This window comes from Oncorhynchus mykiss, chromosome 12, assembly GCF_057628025.1.
Source record: "Oncorhynchus mykiss isolate SJ-2025 chromosome 12, ASM5762802v1, whole genome shotgun sequence".
NCBI classification, from domain to species: domain Eukaryota; kingdom Metazoa; phylum Chordata; class Actinopteri; order Salmoniformes; family Salmonidae; genus Oncorhynchus; species Oncorhynchus mykiss.
The window spans coordinates 22,190,972-22,210,065 of record NC_143033.1 but is presented as its reverse complement, the minus strand read 5'-3'; the positions used below and the strand labels follow the sequence as shown (position 1 = coordinate 22,210,065).

General features: G+C 40.5%; 1 protein-coding gene and 1 pseudogene across 1 annotated transcript; one reads left to right on the top strand and one right to left on the bottom strand.

The window, feature by feature from the left end:
- The first annotated feature begins 29 nt into the window (after positions 1 to 29).
- Positions 30 to 2,611, top strand: LOC110539130 (heat shock protein beta-1). Its single transcript, XM_021626099.3, has 3 exons — positions 30 to 553; positions 714 to 777; positions 1,022 to 2,611. Exons 1-3 carry the CDS (start codon positions 151 to 153, stop codon positions 1,179 to 1,181), a joined length of 627 nt encoding a protein of 208 aa, XP_021481774.3. The 5' UTR covers positions 30 to 150; the 3' UTR covers positions 1,182 to 2,611.
- A 6,035-nt stretch (positions 2,612 to 8,646) lies between these two features.
- Positions 8,647 to 15,187, bottom strand: LOC110536816 (myosin heavy chain, skeletal muscle-like; annotated as a pseudogene).
- Between the last annotated feature and the right edge of the window lie 3,907 nt (positions 15,188 to 19,094).

The following is a 19,094-nucleotide window of genomic DNA, read 5'->3' as shown; positions in this document are numbered from 1 at the left end:
TGGCGAGTCTAAGTCATTAAACCGGATAAACCAGTCATTAAGCCATTGTAATTAGATAGAGATCGAATAACATTAGCTAGCCAAGGGGAAACTAAGAGAGGAGACAGGCTCCACCCCCCAGTACCACTCTCAGAAGGTGATTCAGAAGTCATGGCTGACCACAACAAGGTATTACCCCGTCCTCTTTTCCGCCGAGATGTAAATTGGGATCCTTTCCGTGAGTGGACACAGCCTAGCCACATGATCATGGAGAAGGACTCTGGCCTCCCTCCTTTCCTGGATCCAGGCGATGTGAGCTGGATAGATTGGGCTAGGAATACATTGGCATCATCCTCCTGGCCAGGGTACACACACTATCCCCTCTTCAGCCTCAGCACTGTTCTTCCTGCTGCAGTGGCACCCCAGAATTCAGCCAGGCTTCAGAGGCAACTGTCTGGAGGAGTGTCAGAGATCAGGATGGAACAGGGCAGATGGAGGATCACCCTGGATGTTAATCACTTCTCACCAGAGGAGATATCAATCAAAACCAAGGGGGGCTTCCTGGAGATTGCAGGTAGGAACATTATTTCTCTGGTTAAAAAAAGAAAATGGAATATGGTTTTGGAACATCCATTGTTAAATATCTTTGACAATTTACTGTTGAAATGTTGTTAAGATGTCCACATGCTCCATATTCCATTACTTCAATAATTTTTCTCAACTCATATTTCAAGGTCAACATGATGAAAGGGAAGACGAACATGGATCAGTCTCAAGGTGCTTTATAAGGAAAAACAAGTAAGTTGTAATGGTTGAATAGGAAACAAGGTCTCTCACAATGTTATGGCAAAGACATCTCCCGGTAATGAAATAATGTGTGCAATTGAAAGTCTTTGTGTTGATTGTTATAGGAGACGTTAAATAATTTCCCACGGTTTAATTAAATTTGTTAAAACAGATGACATGCAGCCATTTGAACCACAGTAAACATATTGTAGCCTGTCTGTGTTGTAAGCAAATTGTTGTTGTTTGTTTGTTGAAGGCTGCCCCCTGGTGTGGACTTGCAGCACATCAGCTCATCTCTGTCTGGTGAAGGGGTTCTCTTAGTAGAAGCACCTCTACCAGGCTCAGCTACCACCATCCTCCCCAGTGACATGGTCATCCCCATTCAGATCAAGCATGAGCAGGAGGGGAAAGAGTGAATCCAGTTGTCCAGATGTTGAGATCCATCACAATTAGATATAAATCTTGGGGTAAAGCTTAGAAGTGAATGACAGTGTTGACAACTTTTGACAAAAATGTGATTGTGTATTAGGTCTTGGTCATTCAAAATGACAAACATAGTGGCTTCTATTGCTGTTAAAACCCTATAACTTAATTTACTCTCATTGTAACCACAAGGTTGTCAGGTTTTTCTATGCATGTTGGTTAATCATGTCCCATGATTTAACTAGCAAAACCAAGATAAACAGAAATCATCAAGACTGATGAAATGTACTTTCTCATTTGTCAAATGATAGGTTAATTGGGAGTAAAAATGACCATGCGTAGGGCTAGGCATCCTGCTAGCGGGACAACTTCCAGTGAAGCTGGAGGGCGCGCAATTCAAATAAATAATCATAAAAATTATGGATATTAAACATTTAGGTACATACAAGTGTCTTATATTGGTTGAAAACTTGTTAATTTAACTGCACTGTTCGATTTACAGTAGCTATTACAGCAAAAGCATGCCATGTGATTGTTTGAGGACGGTGCCCCAAATCAAAATATTTTTCCACTGGCACAGGTTTCATAAATTCACAAATAGCGATGAAATATTCACTTACTTCTTGAATCATCCTCCGATTTGTCATCTAAAGGGTCCCAGCTATAACATGTAGTATCGTTTTGTTAGATAAAATTCTTCTTTATATCCCAAAAAGTCTGTTTACTTTGCGCCATCGATTTGAGTAATCCACTCGTTCAACATGCAGAGAAAGAAATCCGAAAATCTACCCCTAAACTTTGTTTCAACAAGTCAAAATACGTTTCTATTTACTCCTCAGATACCCTTAAATGTTATCAAGCTATAATATTTCTTATGGAAAGAAGTATGTTCAATAGGAAACCGATTTTAGCAGGTGCGTCTTGTCTTCATGGCGCCCCCAAACATACATTTCCAAGACTGTGTCCCTTTACTAAAACTGATATTTCTTATTCGTTTTGGAAGTTACAAGCCTTGAACATAGACTGCTGACACCCTATGGGAGCTAGAATTCAGTATGCCCCTATACTTTCCATTGTAAGAGCATGATCTCGCTCAACAAAAAAAATTCTGGTTGTTTTTTCTTTGGATTTTCTCCTACCATATCTATTGTGTTATATTCTCCTACATTATTTTAACATTTCTACAAACATCCATGTGTTTTCAATGGTACCAATTATATGCATATTCTGGCTTCAGGACCTGAGCAACATACAGTTTACCTTGGGCATGTCATTCAGGCGGAAATTGAGAAAAAAGGGGCCTAGCCCTAAGAAGTTCTAAGAATGCTGAAACAGTTCTACAAATCATACATTTCAATATTACTATTTTTATGAATGTAATATTTTTTTAATAAAAGCAATTAACAATCCATGGCAAACTACCCATATTGAGAGGGTTGGGGGCTCTTATGTAAGCTGTTAAACTCTTTGTATACAAACTACTGATGGTCATACCAATGATCATAAAGCCAATTGATTTTACATTTTATTTAAATTTGAGGTCCTCTGTAAGTATAAATATATATATTATTATATATAATATATATTATATTATATTATTATATATATATTATTATTAAATTACTACAATATACCATAGAAACGCATTGAATAACACATTCATGAATGGCAAAAAATAAATCATAAGAATTAAGGTTTGAAGTGTCTGTCCTATATCTAGGAGATATAAGAAAGCTCAGTGTCACGTTCTGACCTTTATTTCTGTTTTGTATTTATGTAGTATGGTCAGGGCGTGAGTTGGGTGGGCAGTCTATGTTTGTTTTTCTATGTTTTGGGGCAGTTCTATGTTTTCGGCCTAGTATGGTTCTCAATCAGAGGCAGGTGTCATTAGTTGTCTCTGATTGAGAATCATACTTAGGTAGCCTGGGTTGCACTGTTTGTTTGTGGGTGATTGTCTATGTTGATGGCTTGTTTTAGCACAGGTCTCATTTTGTAGCTTCACGGTCGAATTTGGGTTATTGTTTTTGTTACTCTCTTGTATAGTGTTCAGTCTTTCGTTATTAAAGATTTACCATGGACACTTACCACGCCGCATATTGGTCCTCTGATCCATCTCGCCTCTCCTCTTCAGACGAAGAGGAGGACGACCGTGACACTCAGGAAATATATTTTTGGACACATATTTAACCCCTTTTTTTGTTGCCACAAAACCACCTCCATACTTCCATTTATTTGTATGGGTAACCTTCAGATGAGTCCAGTGACACTTTAAAATATATACAGTGGCAAGAAAAAGTATATGAACCCTTTGGAAATACCTGGATTTCTGCATAAATTTGTCATCAAATCTGATCTGATCTTCATCTATGGCCACAACAATAGACAAACACAGTCTGCTTAATCTAATAAAGGATCAATTTAGCAAGCTAGCTACTGCAGGACATCAATACAAGCAGACGAGAAACAGACATGTTCTCTGACAATGATGACGTTTTTCTTACGATGTGATTTGATTGGTGTGCAGCCAAATCCAAACTGGCCTCTCTTGCGGGGTGTTTTGCTACACCAGGACAACCCACAGTTTGGCTAATTATATATTTTAAAAAAAATATCAAGGGAGGCCAAATGCTTGCTGGCATCAATCAGTCAAATGCTACGGTGACAACATGTCATACTACAGTATTTTGTTCCAGACAGCATCAGATGCATGAGGTACACATACAGAGACAAGGGGGCGCTGTTTCCCTTGCTTGGATGACTTCTCCAGTGAGATTCAGCCACTTGCGAATTGTCTGAAAATTGTCGAAAAATGGTATCGTCCTGGCCCTATTGGATATACATTTGGCCTACTATAAATTTGATGATTTACCTCAGGTGAGACTTGTGTCCAGAAGCGAAGTCGAGCTTGAACAAGACAATCCTATGTTTGGGGCATCACAGGAAACTAGTCCTAGTGGAAAAAGTAAAAGGGGCCTGAATACTTTCTGAAGGCACTGTATGTATGTAAGAACATATTTTATTAACCAAAAGAAGGTATCATTTAAGAAAACATATTCTGCTTGGTGTTTTTCCCAGTGTCAAGTTACTTTAAGTAGAAAACATCAAGGTCTCCTTTGATGGAATACAGCCAGGGTAACACCACTTTCAATTACTTTCCTTACTGTGTTCCCAGCCAATAAAATGAATATCAAATGCTTTAAATGGCCATGCAACCTTTAGAGTGGTGGTGTGAGAGGGATGTTTAAATGGGGCTGAGGGTGTTGGCATTTGGTGCAGCACTACTGGCAAAGCAGTAGAACATGAGAGGCATGGGAGCCTTGTTACCCAGTCTAAATTCTCCTCCTCATGTCTCACAGGCTATTAAAAACAGCTCCAATAACTGATCCCATGTGGTAGAGATTTCAAGATCTTCCCAGTTACAGAACTAAATGAGTTAGTCATTAACACCACCCATCCTACTTTCCTATCCATGGTACTTGACAAAATGTGTTGACATGATATGAAAATGGAAACAGGACAAATATGATTGATGGTGAGACATGGTTTCCTCAAATGAATTAATAAGAGTCACAATCTGTAATATTTTCAGTCACCCCTTGATTTGTGAATATGACTTATTTACAGTAACGCCACATGGTATTCACTGGGCTTGATATATCACGTGTGCATAAGTGATTTTAATTCCATAGGCATTGACCTCCTTCCCTGGTCTGGGAGTAATTAGTTGTGCTTAGCATGGGATTTGAAATAAGAGACGCTCATAGGCCTCCCGAGTGGTGCAGTGGTCTAAGGCACTGCATCGCAGTGCTAGCTGTGCCTCTAGAGATTCTGGGTTGGAGTCCAGGCTCTGTCACAGCCGACCGCGACCGGGAGACCCATGGTGCAGCGCACACTTGGCCCAGTGCCGTCTGGGTTAGGGGAGGGTTTGGCCGGCAGAGATGTCCTTGTCCCATTGCGCACCTGCGACTCCTGTGGTGGGCCGGGCGCAGTGCACGCTGACACGGTCACCAGATGTACGGTGTTTCCTTCCACACATTGGTGCGGCTGGCTTCCGGATTAAGTGCGCATTGCGTAATGAAGCAGTGCGGCTTGGTTGGGTTATGTTTCGGAGGACGCATGGCTCTCGATCTTCGCCTCTCCCGAGTCTGTACGGGAGTTGCAGTGATGAGACAAGACTGTAACTACCAATTGGATACCACGAAATTGGGGAGAAAAAGGGGTAAAAAATAAATAAATAATAAAAACAGACGCTCACTGATTATGGTTTAATGAGAAGTTGTACTATTTAAATAACTATTCCAGTGGCTATGACAGGGTTTTTCATCATGGACAATGAGGGCTACCAAAAACAAAGGACTAATGTGGGAGATGAGTGATGTGTACTGTAAGGATAAACTCAACTCAGAAAGACCACAGGGAGAGGTGACAACTAAATTAGCAGCACACTTTGAACAGGCTGAATAAACTATTGTTTTTCTTAGGATATGAGTTCCAGTTAAATGTACAATATTATAGGTTACAATATTTTTCATACTTTATGTAGGCCTAAGAAGCCCTACGAACATGAATCAAATCAAAATGTATTGGTCGCGTACACAGATTTGCAGGTGTTATAGGAGGTGCAGTGAAGTGCGTATGTTACTATCAGTGCAGTAGAATGTTTCGTAAATACACCAACGTAATAAGTAAAGTGATATTTTAAATAAATCGTATTATATGACTTTTCAACACTGCCACCTGCAAGGATATTCTGTTGCATTATCCAAATACGATTTTCCACTTGTGTCACAGAAATAGTTTGGTGTGTGATGATATGGAACACTTGTCTTAGGCTATAATTTTATGTTGACAGCTGTACGATACTGTAGACTGAAGTATGCACTGTGATAGCCCACTCCAACTCCCACTTGAATTTTGTCAAATGTCCAGATGTCCAAATCCCAGATAATCTGCTCTATATTTCAAGTGTCTCAGGCCTAATCTGTTTCCAAATGAAATAGGAAATAGTAAACATATCCAGGCTAGAGCTCAATTAAGCAAAAGGTGACGTCGATAGGAAGCTTGCTGAGAAGGATGAGATGTAGCAGATCAAGAGGGTGACTGACTCCCTGCAGAGCACATTAACTATGTTGTCCCCCTAAATGAAATGAAAATGAGAGTATACCCACAATTACCTGGACTAACCTGTACCCTTGCACATTGACTCGGGTACCGGTACTCCCTGTATATAGAATCGTTAGTTATTTTATTGTGTTACTTTTTAAATTTTTTACTTTAGTTTATTTGGTAAATATTTTCTTAACTCTTCTTGAACTGCACTGTTGTTTAAGGTCTTGTAAGTAAGCATTTCACGGTAAGGTCTACACTTGTATTCGGCGCATGTGACAAAGTTTGATTTGATTTGATTCTCCAGGCACCACGACACTACTGCTCACAGGCCTACTACACTGCAACAAAGATTATGTATATAGTGACAAGATACATGTCTCTCTGCCCTAACAATGGGAGTTGTTGTCCACAAAGCGGCACAGAGGGCTGTCTAGCTCCCGCCTATCCTTTCTTTGGATTGGTGGATACATCTCATTATTGTAAAATATGCATAGCCATCACAAGACAACGTTGCCGGGATGTCACGTGTCCTACTTATATCAGTATACTCAAAACTTAATAAGCATTACAAAACATCTATTCGATCAAATAAACCGCACCTAGCAAATAAGCCATACATTTTTGGGGGACCAAATTCGACACTCTCATTGACTTCCACACAAAAACTCCTTGCTTGGTGGGTAAAACAACGAAAAAAAACACCTCCTGCTGAAAGGAAACAGATTTCCACAGAGTTGGGCCTCTCTTCTTCCTCTCTGACCACGATAGGCAGATTACTCTATCCAATACAGCCATAAATAATTATTGTTATGCATAATGCACTTGTATGGACTGCAAGCGTTTACCAATTTGTCAGAATCCATGACACACGCATGCCCACTGAGCCCCCATGTAAATTGGGTTAGGTAGCAGATTTCAGTCTAGTCCAGTACAGCAAGCTTGCAACTCACAATAAGTTTAGTTTACATTGTGACTAGGCCAGATAATATTTTAGGTATGGTGAATAGGTTTGTTGCTGACAGTACAGTGCATTCAGAAAGCATAAAGAAACGTCGACATTTTCACATTTTGTTACCTCACAGCCTTATTCTAAAATTCATTCAATTAAACATTTCTCATAAATCTACACAATACCCATTATGACAACTCAAGGTTTTTATAAATGTTTGCACTTTTTTTTTTTAAAGAAACAGAAATACATTTACATAAGTATTCAAATCCTTTGCCATGAGACTCGAAATTGAGCTCAGGTGCATCCTGTTTCCATTGATCATCTTTGAGATGTTTCTACACCTTATTGGAGTCCACCTGTGGTAAATTCAGTTGATTGGACATGATTTAGATAGGCACACACCTGTTTATATAAGGTGTCACAGTTGACCGTGCATGTCAGAGCAAAAGCCATGAAGTCGAAGGAATTGTCTGTAGAGCTCTGAGACAGGATTGTGTCGAGGTACAGACCTGGGGAAGGTTAACAAAATATTTTTTGAAGATCCCCAAGAAAACAGTGGCCTCCATCATTCTTAAATGGAAGATGTTTGGAACCACCAAGATTCTTCCTAGAGCTGGCCTCCCGGGCCAAACTGAATAATTAGGGGAGAAGGGCCTTGGTCAGGGAAGTGACTAGCAAAATACACTTTGAATGTCTTGAGTATCTGCATGAGTGTCTGGACATTGGTAGACCTACACATCACATGAGTTGAGATGATTTTGCCCAGTGTCCACTGAAACTGTACGTAGGCCACATCAGAATCGTCATTTTATGTATGTCATTATTGCCTTTTTGTCAAATTGATATATTGCATGAATTGATATGTTATATTGTGATTCTGTTATGTTATCACATTTAGGATTCCCATTGTTTTTTGGTGCTTCAGTCAAGCGTGATGAATCAATTCCTGAGGGCAAGGTAGGTCAAATGCATGTATAACTATTTTTGGTTGAAAATATATTTAGAAATACATTCATTTGTTAAAGAATTAACAACTGCAGAGATTGTTTAATTTTAATCAATGCACAAACTTTCACAATGACAATCATTGTATGAGCAGTTTTGAGAAGACTTCAGTAGCATAGTTGATGAACACTACTTTATTCAGCTTTTGTTTCCTGGAAACACAAATTAATCATACAAACAACCAGATTAATTTCCACAAATGGAAATAAACCCCTTGGGATGTTAAGAGGGAGTTTCATGCAAAACGAATAATACTGGTGGAATTAACGGTTTAATACACTTTCACATTATATGAAACACAAAGGCATCAGGAACTTGTTCCTTGCTCACTCGTCTTTGGATAATGGAATAAAATGTAAAATAGGAACCTTTCCATTAAACAGAATGTAGTGTCAAAATTACCTTTCCAGAGTCACAACTATTGGCTCTCAGCTGGGACTCTGATGTCAGCACACTCCTTAGCTTCCTCCAGTCCATGCTGCACCTTCCTGAACTTTGCCAGGTGAGTGGCTTGTTCTTCCTGAAAGAACAATAAGAAAGTTGTAATTGGAAGGCTAAGGGTGGTACAGTTCAGGTTTACCATGTTTTGTAGAATAATTGGAGATCAATTTGCTTTTAAGTGACTTACCGCTTCCTCAGCCTGCCTCTTGTAGGCCTTACCCTTCAACTGCAGCTTGTCCACCAAATCCTACAGCCTGGTAACATTCTTGTCCTCAGTTTGAGGTATGTGTGACATTGGTTTTATTTTAGATGCTGAGAGTCAAATCATTTTCTAGCCATTTTGTTCAACACAGACAATTAATTTACCTGGTAGGTGAGCTCCTTCACTCCTCACATTTGCAGACACCTTTACACTTTTAATAGTATCTGCTCCACCTACCAGGCAAGACTCCAGTTCACGCACTTTGATTTAGGAATTGATATTTTGATTAGAATTCTGCTCATTATGTACATATACTGTATAGCTATCCCCTTCCAAATGTTAGCGCCTGTTACCAATAATTAAATCATTAACTTCCCACCCGGACAGACTTGCAGGTCCTTGACTGTTACCTTCAGGTTATTCTTCATCCTCTCCAGGTGAGTGCTGGTGTCCTGCTTCTTCAGCTCATCAATGCAGCTTGGTTTGTGACATTTGTTAATAGAAAAGTTTTAGTTAACTAATACATATTTAATTTGACTCCCATCAGTGATGGCCTTAGCCTTCTCCTCTGCATTTCTGACTTCGTGAACAGTGTCTTCCACCTCACCTTGGACCTGAAACCAAGTAACCGCAAGCTTTTTCTTGGTGCTCAGAAGAATTGTCTTCAAGACAAATGATGTAAAGAACAAGTTCATCAAAATTAGGATAAAACGTCAACAAAAGGTATAAATTAAATTACTACCTGAGAGCAGCAGTCCAATCTGTTCACTGGCATCCACCAGCTCTTGCTTTGCCACTTGGTGGCCTCTGTCTGCTCCAGAGCAGCCCTCAGCTCCTCAATCTCAGCCAACATCAGGGCGTTCCTGCGCTCCACCATGGCTGCCTGCTCCTTCATGTCATCCTGTCCTCTGATTGCTTCATCAAGGTGCAGTTTGGCATCCTAATAATAAAGATGTTATGGAACAATCAGAGGCTGCTGTCTATAAGCATAGACTAGAAATCACTGCCCATTAAGGAATGGAACACTGGTCACTTTAATAATGTTTACATCTTGCATTACTCATCATATGTATATACTGTATTCTATTCTACAGTATCTTAGTCCGTTCCGCTCTGACAGCGCTCGTCCATATGTATATAGTCTCAATTCATTCCTACTTAGATGTGTGTATATGTTGTGTAGATATTACTTGTTGGCGCTAGAAGCACAAGCATTTCGCGACACCCGCAATAACATCTGTTAATCACGTATGTGACCAATATGATTTGAAACGTGGGGAAGTCATTAAGTGATTGACTTTGTAAACAAATGTTGATCAAAAAGCTTACCTTGTCTTTGAGTTGTCCCTGGAAGTACCTTTGCTGTTTCTGGGCCTCAGCAGCTTGGTGGTTGGCATGACTCATCTGAATCTCAATCTCATTGAGGTCTCCCTCCTTCTTCTTGACTCTCATGGTCCAGATTGCTCTGCATGGGTTAATCACCATCTGGTTGTTCCTCTTGATCTGATCCTCATCCTCTTTTGCAAGCTTTCTGTCGACTTCACCCTTGTCCTGGTTGAGCTCCAGCTGGAAACGAGGAATCTTGGATTTATCATGTTCGAGGTTCCTATGTATTACAAACAAATATATAATTTTTTTGACTAAGCTTACTGGGCCTATTCATGCATATAACTCCTAACCTCAGCTTCCTCCAGAGTAGTCTGGATCTCTGCCTTCTCAGGCTCTGCAGTATTCTTGGCCTTTTCTGGCTCATGAATGCTCTTTCCAGTTTTTCTTATCTGTTCAGTCTGGTCTGAGATCTTCTCTGCAGATGCATAGAAAGTGTCACGGTTTTCTTGGTGAGAAGGCGAGTCGGACCAAAATGCAGCGTGTCGATTGCGATTCATGTTTAATGAAAAAAAAACACACTAAACACAACAAAAACGTAACGAAAACCGAAACAGCCTATACTTGTGTAAACTAACGCATAGACAGGAACAAGGACACTAAGGACAATCACCCACAAAACCCCAACACCAAACAGGCTACCTAAATATGGTTCCCAATCAGAGACAATGACGAATACCTGCCTCTGATTGAGAACCATATCAGGCCAAACATAGAACTAGACAAACTAGACATGTAACATAGAATGCCCACTCAGCTCACACCCTGACCAACCAAAACATAGAAATATACAAAGTAAACTCTGGTCAGGGTGTGACAAAGGCATTTTGGTCAAAAATATTGATTCAACTAGACACATTAAAACTTGCTATAACCCCCTGTACCACCTACATTTTGGAGAAAAAAAATAGTTTTTGGGATAAGTCTTTAGGTCGTAGAATTTTACATTTTTCAAACACCTGAAACATACTTCCTGTAATCTGGAGCCATAATCATAATGCCATGTCAAACATTTTATTTTATTTATCTAACTATACCTTTTTACCTGTTCAATTTAAATTAATGATGCACATTTATTCTTTAAGAACTTTTGCCTTTGGAGTTTAGTACAACTGCCACACTGGCATATAGTGTCATAACCCAAGAATTAAAGCAATTTTTGTATTTTCTAAAGCAACAATGCTAGCAGGGATGCCAGCTAAAATAGTCAGACAAACCACTCTAACTTTATTAAAACGCTGTGTGTCACTCGACACTCTCTCCTCCTCCACTGACGATACTGTCTGCATGCACTAGAGTATCTAGCGTCTTGCCTAGCATTTGCTGTGTGGTGCACCTTGGAATGAACCACCTAATAGGTAGAATAGGGTTTTGGGTGCTCTCTGTCTGGTCCAGTCAATGTGCCCCCTCCACAAAACACAGCTGACAGATCTTATTATAAATAATTATGATAAAAAGTGGGATTAAAAATCCAGTTAATTAAACATTTTAATTAATTTAACGTCTGAAAAACCAGACAAATCTGAGGGGACACGCGCACTGGTGCCCTTTACTGGCATGACGCCTCTGATCTTTACACAATTGGAATCACACGGATTCAAGCTATAACAGTATAAAACATCCCTGTTATCATTTACACATGCCTTCTTGAATATCAATGTCTAGCTAGCTACTAAAAAGGAAGCAGGCCAACAACACCCAGAATTGCGACATGCACACATACATTTCTGTAAAATCGGAGCTATTCACCCAATCCTGAACCTTTTGGTGTTGCTATGTTTGACACTGTTGATCTATTGGGGAAAGAGAAAGAATATCTCAATAAAAAATATATCTGGATGTCTACGGAGGAAACATTTATTTTGGATTACATTTTTTAAAGTATAACTTGTACATTATTGTGTGTAGGATGGACCTAGGAACGTTTTAAAGGCTAATATTTAATCTTACATTTATGCTTTTTCAAATTATATGTGGCTCCATATATTTCTGGATTTATTAGCAGTTAGAAAAGGGTGAATACTACATTAAGTGGAATTGTCCAGAATGGTCCAAAAGGCTGGGGTTATAACAGCATTAATGTCATTCAACTTCTGCTTTTAAAACTTCCTCTAAATATGTGATGTGTGAACTGTTTTACAGATTTCTTTGGCTAATTGCTCTCTTGCCTGAACATTAATTGAACCACTATACTGCAAGTTCTTGTTCTCACATTTCAGGGTCTCCAGCTGATCCAGAGCCTGCTCATAGAGAGAATCTCTTCCTGAGATCACTCCAGCTCTGTCTGTACTTCCTTATACTCCTGTTTCCACTCTGCCAGAACCTGCAAAAATGTACAATGTGACTAACTTACACTATTATGATCAAGAAATATAATTATCTGTCATTGTATCTCATTACACTCATCTCTTTGTATTGATATGCTTTCTCCCTTTCTAGCTTGTCAAAGTTCCTCTGCTTCTTATCAAGGTTGGCAGCCATGGCATTAGCGCTCTCCACATCAACCATGAGGTCCTCTACCTCTCACCGGAGTCTCTGTTTGGTCTTCTCCAGAGAAGCACACTTGGAGTACAGAGCTTCAATTTGTTCCTCAGCCTCCTGCAGATGGGTGGCAAGCTTTTTCCTTTTTAACATGACATTTATGCAATGAGAAACTGAGAACAAATATCAGAAAAAGAGGTACATACTGTATTAGTTGTTACTTTTGAACACACTTTGCCACCTCGAGCTCTTCAGTACGCTGGATTGCATCAGTGTCATACTTGGTTCTCCACTGAGCTACCTCACTGTTGGCCTTGGCCATTACACACTGCAGCACAGCCTTGGCCTCCTGTTCATCCTCAAACTGCTCCCTCAGCATATCACAGTCATGGCTGGCTGATTACAAACAATGGGCTAGGGTTTAGCCTTTAAGAATGAAAAACAAGTAATTGGTTATAATAAAGTTACAAATGAAAATGTATGAATTGATTGTTTGTAATAACAGGTCCTTTTACCTTCACCTCCTCAATGTGTCTCTTCACCTCCTCAATCGGCTGAGTGTGTCTGCTTCCCTCTGGTCAGCTTATTTCTATTCAAGCTGCTGGCTATATTCACCTGGTGTAAATGCACATCGTTCTTGATTGAAATTACATTCATATTAATTGGTGGCCTCTATGACACTGTAACATGCGAGATCATCAATCTCCATTTTGTATTCATTCTTCTCCTTCTCAAGCTTCTGCTTGATGCTCTGAAGGTTGTACATCTGCTCTCCCAGCTCTGCTACGCTGTCAGCCTGCTTCTTGTGGAGAGCAGCAGCGGTATCTTCATGCTTCAGGGTGGATTCCTCAAAGTCCCAGCGCAGCATCTGGAACTCATCCTCACGCTTCTTGTTCATCTCAATTTGAGCAGCAGTTGCACCACCAGCCTCTTCAAACCTCTCACCGATCTTTTCAGGTTCCCTGGAAAGATCAGCTCTCTGCTTTTCAACCTTAGCGTGGGCAGCACATCCTCAATCTCTTCTTCCAGTTCCTCAATACAGGCCTAAGATGAAAAGGTTAATGCAATTGAGTCCACCTTTCACACATATATAAATTATGAATGAAAATAAATACATTCTAAACTGCATACTTCACACCTAGAACGCCTTGATTTTCTTCTGTAGCTGAGACCCCAAAGATTGCTCATCTTCAATCTTGCTTAGAAGCTGTCTTGTTTCAAATTCCTTCCTGTTATAGACATAGGCAATGTTGACAGTTAAGTCTGAATCATAATAAAAAGTATATGTTGATACAGTAGATTATTTATTAAATTGCAGTCCATGTCATTTTTTGATCTTCTCTTCTGACTGCTGCTTGTCATTCTCTAGATCCATCATGGATTCCTGGGCCAGTTTTAGGTCACCCTCAAGCTTCCTCTAGGCTCTCTCAATTTCCATGTGGAGCTTCTTCTCTTGCTCCAGAAAACCCTCAAGCTATACAATTAGAGAACATATTTGTTAAATGTAATTCTGAGACGGTTTTATTACAGTTATTTGATCAAAATCTAAACTCACATCATCCACTTGATGCTCAAGCTTGGTCTTGGATTTATAGTCAGTGTTAACTTTGTCGTCCTCTGCCTGGAGATCCACCAGGGTCTGCGGATGTGCCTCTTGGAGGGCTTTTTCTCATTGGTTAGCTTGCCAATGCTCTCATCTTGAGAGGCCATCTCCTCTGTCAGATTTTTAACCAGGTTAAAGTGAACGAGAGTCGAACTGTGTTGATACCAAATCAAAATGTCATTTTCATCATTCCATTCACATAAGCAGGTTAAATTTACAATGAAACAATATAATCTATTATGTCATACCTTGTTTTCTGTTCCATGTTTCTTCTTCTCCACTTTAGCCAGAGTGAGCTCTAAGTCATCAATGTCTTTCTTGAGCTCGGAGCACTCATCCTCCAGCTTCTTCTTCTTGGTAGTCAGCTCAACATTAATTTCCTCCTCATCCTCCAGTCTCTCCGTTGTCTCTTTGAGTTTGGCCTCAAGCTGGATCATACTCTTGAATAGTCCCTCACATCTCTCCTCAGCATCTGTGAGATTCTCAGATTCCTGCTGTCGTAACAAGAGTACATGTACAGTTTATTTAATGACACAATATCAATGAATTGATGCAACGGTATCTTTAAAACATTTTGAAATGTGCCTCAGCTAATGATTGTGTTCTATGAGAAAGGCTCACTCAAAGATGCTACTTGGAGTTGCAAGTCATTCTTCTCTTGCAGAAGAGATACCGTCTTTTCCTCAATCACCTTCTTCCTCGCCTCAGCCTTGGCAAAATTCGCTTTGCATTTTGCTAAGTCTTATTTCATGTTAGCCAGTTCTTTCACCGTTGTAACACTCTCCAGAAAATGCTTGATCTTGTAGTACACCTTCATCCATGGTCAGTGATAGGTTCTAAGTTTCTGGTACAATGATCCTCTGACAAATCAGCTGTACATTTCGGTGTTCCTCAAGGTTCCATTTTAGGACCACTATTGTTTTCACTATTATTTGACCTCTTGGGGATGTCATTTGAAAACATAATGTTAACTTTCACTGCTATGTGGATGACACACAACTGTACATTTCAATGAAACATGGTGAAGCCCCAAAATTGCCCTCACTAGAAGCCTGTGTTTCAGACATAAGGAAGTGGATGGCTGCAAACGTTCTACTTTTAAACTTGGACAAAACAGAGATGCTTGTTCTAGGTCCCAAGAATCAAAGAGATCTTCTGTTGAATCTGACAATTAATCTTGATGGTTGTACAGTCGTCTCAAATAAAACTGTGAAGGACCTCAGCGTTACTCTGGACCCTGATCTCTCTTTTGACGAACATATCAAGACTGTTTCAAGGACAGCTTTTTTCCATCTACGTAACATTGCAAAATTCAGAAACTTTCTGTCCAAAAATGATGCAGAAAAATTAATCCATGCTTTTGTTACTTCTAGGTTAGACTACTGCAATGCTCTACTTTCCGGCTACCCGGATAAAGCACTAAATAAACTTCAGTTGGTGCTAAACACAGCTGCTAGAATCCTGACTGGAACCACATTTTTTTTATCAAATTACTCCAGTGCTAGCCTCCCTACACTGGCTTCCTGTTAAGGCAAGGGCTGATTTCAAGGTTTTACTGCTAACCTATAAAGCATTACATGGGCTTGCTCCTACCTATCTTTCCGATTTGGTCCTGCCATACATACCTACACGTACGCTACGGTCACAAGACGCAGGCCTCCTAATTGTCCCTAGAATTTCTAAGCAAACAGCTGGAGGCAGGGCTTTCTCCTATAGAGCTAAAGTTTTATGGAATGGCCTGCCTACCCATGTGAGAGACACAGACTCGGTCTCAACCTTTAAGTCTTTACTGAAGACTCATCTCTTCAGTGGGTCATATGATTGAGTGTAGTCTGGCCCAGGAGTGTGAAGGTGAACGGAAAGGCTCTGGAGCAATGAACCGCCCTTGCTGTCTCTGCCTGGCCAGTTCCCCTCTCTCCACTGGGATTCTCTGCCTCTAACCCTATTACAGGGGCTGAGTCACTGGCTTACTAGTGCTCTTTCATGCCGTTCCTAGGAGGAGTGCGTCACTTGAGTGGGTTGAGTCACTGACGTGATCTTCCTGACTGGGTTGGCGCCCCCCCTTGGGTTGTGCCGTGGCGGAGATCTTCGTGGGCTATACTCGGCCTTGTCTCAGGATGGTACGTTGGTGGTTGAAGATATCCCACTAGTGGTGTGGGGGCTGTGCTTTGGCAAAGTGGGTGGGGTTATATCCTTCCTGTTTGGCCCTGTCCGGGGCCACAGTGTCTCCTGACCCCTCCTGTCTCAGCCTCCAGTATTTATGCTGCAGTAGTTTGTGTCGTGGGGCTAGGGTCAGTTTGTTAAATCTGGAGTACTTCTCCTGTCTTATCTGGTGTCCTGTGTGAATTTAAGTATGCTCTCTCTAATTCTCTCTTTCTTTCTCTCTCTCGGAGGACCTGAGCCCTAGGACCATGCCTCAGGACTACCTGGCATGATGACTCCTTGCTGGCCCCAGTCCACCTGGCCATGCTGCTGCTCCAGTTTCAATTGTTCTGCCTGCGGCTATGGAACCCTGACCTGTTCACCGGACGTGCTACCTGTCCCAGACCTGCTGTTTTCAACTCTCTAGAGATAGCAGGAGCGGTAGAGATACTCTTAATGATCGGCTATGAAAAGCCAACTGACATTTACTCCTGAGGTGCTGACTTGCTGCACCCTTGACAACTACTGTGATATTATTATTATTATTATTATTTGACCATGCTGGTCATTTATGAACATTTGAACAGCTTGGCCATGTTCTGTTATAATCTCCACCCGGCACAGCCAGAAGTGGACTGGCCACCCCATATAGTCTGGTTCCTCTATAGGTTTCTTCCTAGGTTTTTGCCTTTCTAGGGAGTTTTTCCTAGCCACCGTGCTTCTACACCTGCATTGCTTGCTGTTTGGGGTTTTAAGCCGGGTTTATGTACAGCACTTTGAGATATCAAAGTAGCTTAGTGGCAGGGTAGCCTAGTGGTTAGCGCGTTGACCTAGTAACTGGAAGGTTGCAAGTTCAAACCCCTGAGCTGACAAGGTACAAATCTGTTGTTCTGCCCCTGAACAGACACTTAACCTATTGTTCCTAGGCCATCATTGAAAATAAGAATTTGTTCTTAACTGACTTGCCTAGTTAAATAAAGGTAATTTTTAAAAAAATCAGCTGATGTAAGAAGGGCTATATGAATACATTTTATTTTATTTGAGCCATAAGAACCATTTAAATCTCATGCTAGATTTATGCAACCACACTGGGTCATACAGCTGCAGTGGCGATTTTAGCATGTAAATCTTGGTGGGGCATGCCAGCAAAGCCACTACACAACACTAAACAATACATTTATTGGACTATAGCGATGACAAACGGTGTCCACAAACTGTTAGGGCCTACATAATGCTGTCCCAACAGCAATCCCAACACCTTACCAATGCTACACATGGCCATCAGAGGAGCCTGGTCTGGCAGTGAAACAGTTAATTCAGCCTCATTTACTGCCTTTTAAAAAAACATAGCTGATATGGCTAACTTACGTTAAACAAATGTGGTTTCTACTGACAATTAAGATGTACAAACTATGGCATAAGGGGTACAAACTATGGCATAAGGGGATAACGAGACATTAAGACATGATTAAGACATTAATGAGCGAGCTAGGACGGATGTAGTCAATATAACTATTTGTTCAGCACTTTTGAAATGTACAGTGACAGAATTCAGAACATGGATCGTTCTTACTGTATTCTCCCTGTACACCAAGTCCGAACCGTAGGATAAATAAAGGGGGCATACTCTTACTGACAGTTGTGGCTGCTTTGTGTGATGTATTGTTGTCTCTACCTTCTTTCCCTTTGTGCTGTTGTCCGTGCCCAATAATGTTTGTTCCTTGTTTTGTGCTGCTACCATGTTGTGTTGCTACCATGTTGTTACGTTGTGTTGCTAACATGCTGTGGTCATGTGTCTCTGCCTGGCTATGTTGTTATCTTAGGTCTCTCGTTATGTAGTCCTGAGTTGTCTCTCTTGTTGTGATGTGTGTTTTGTCCTATATTTATATTTTATTTATTTTTTATTCCAGGCCCCCGTCCATGCAGGAAGCCTTTTGGTAGGCCGTCATTGTAAATAAGAACTTGTTCTTAACTGACTTGCCTTGTTAAATAAAGTTTTAATTAATTAATTTAAAAAAGCAGACAAAGAAAGGTTTTACAATATTTTATGATGACATTTCTCTAAAACAGGCTATATGCTACATGTGCACCACCAAGTCAGAACAGTAGGGGAAAAGGGATCAAATTATTTGGATGAGTCATATGGGCTACTAACAGTTTACTACACAACATACACTTTGTATTCATTTCTTAGCTACAGTATACATATCTCCCTGGCAAATTACATCATTTATGCAGCAGCATACAATACATTATTGGACTCACCTTGTTGTGCTGTGCTCACTTGAACAGGAAGGTGGCGCGGTGGTCCTTCTAGGGCAAATGTTGTCATCATGCATTGTCATCGAAGTCTGGCATTCTGTGGATTTATGGTGATTTCAAGACAACTGGGAACAATAAGGTTGAATCATGACGTTTGTGATCTTCAGGTAGGAGCTCTTGAAAAAGGACAGAGTTCCCGACTTGGAATTCACACTTGTCTTGAACTCACTGAAGTCTGAGATTTCCCAGTTCCAAGTTTCCATTTGCTTTGAAAGTGGCAGAAGTCATGCTGGATTGACAGAATGGCCAATGTTGAATGTTTA

Coding starts and splice junctions, on each gene's coding strand:
- LOC110539130 (XM_021626099.3), top strand. CDS start 151: ATGGCTGACCACAACAAGGTATTACCCCGTCCTCTTTTCCGCCGAGAT. Junction 554..713: donor GGGCTTCCTGGAGATTGCAG/GTAGGAACATTA, acceptor TCATATTTCAAG/GTCAACATGATGAAAGGGAA. Junction 778..1,021: donor TGCTTTATAAGGAAAAACAA/GTAAGTTGTAAT, acceptor TGTTTGTTGAAG/GCTGCCCCCTGGTGTGGACT.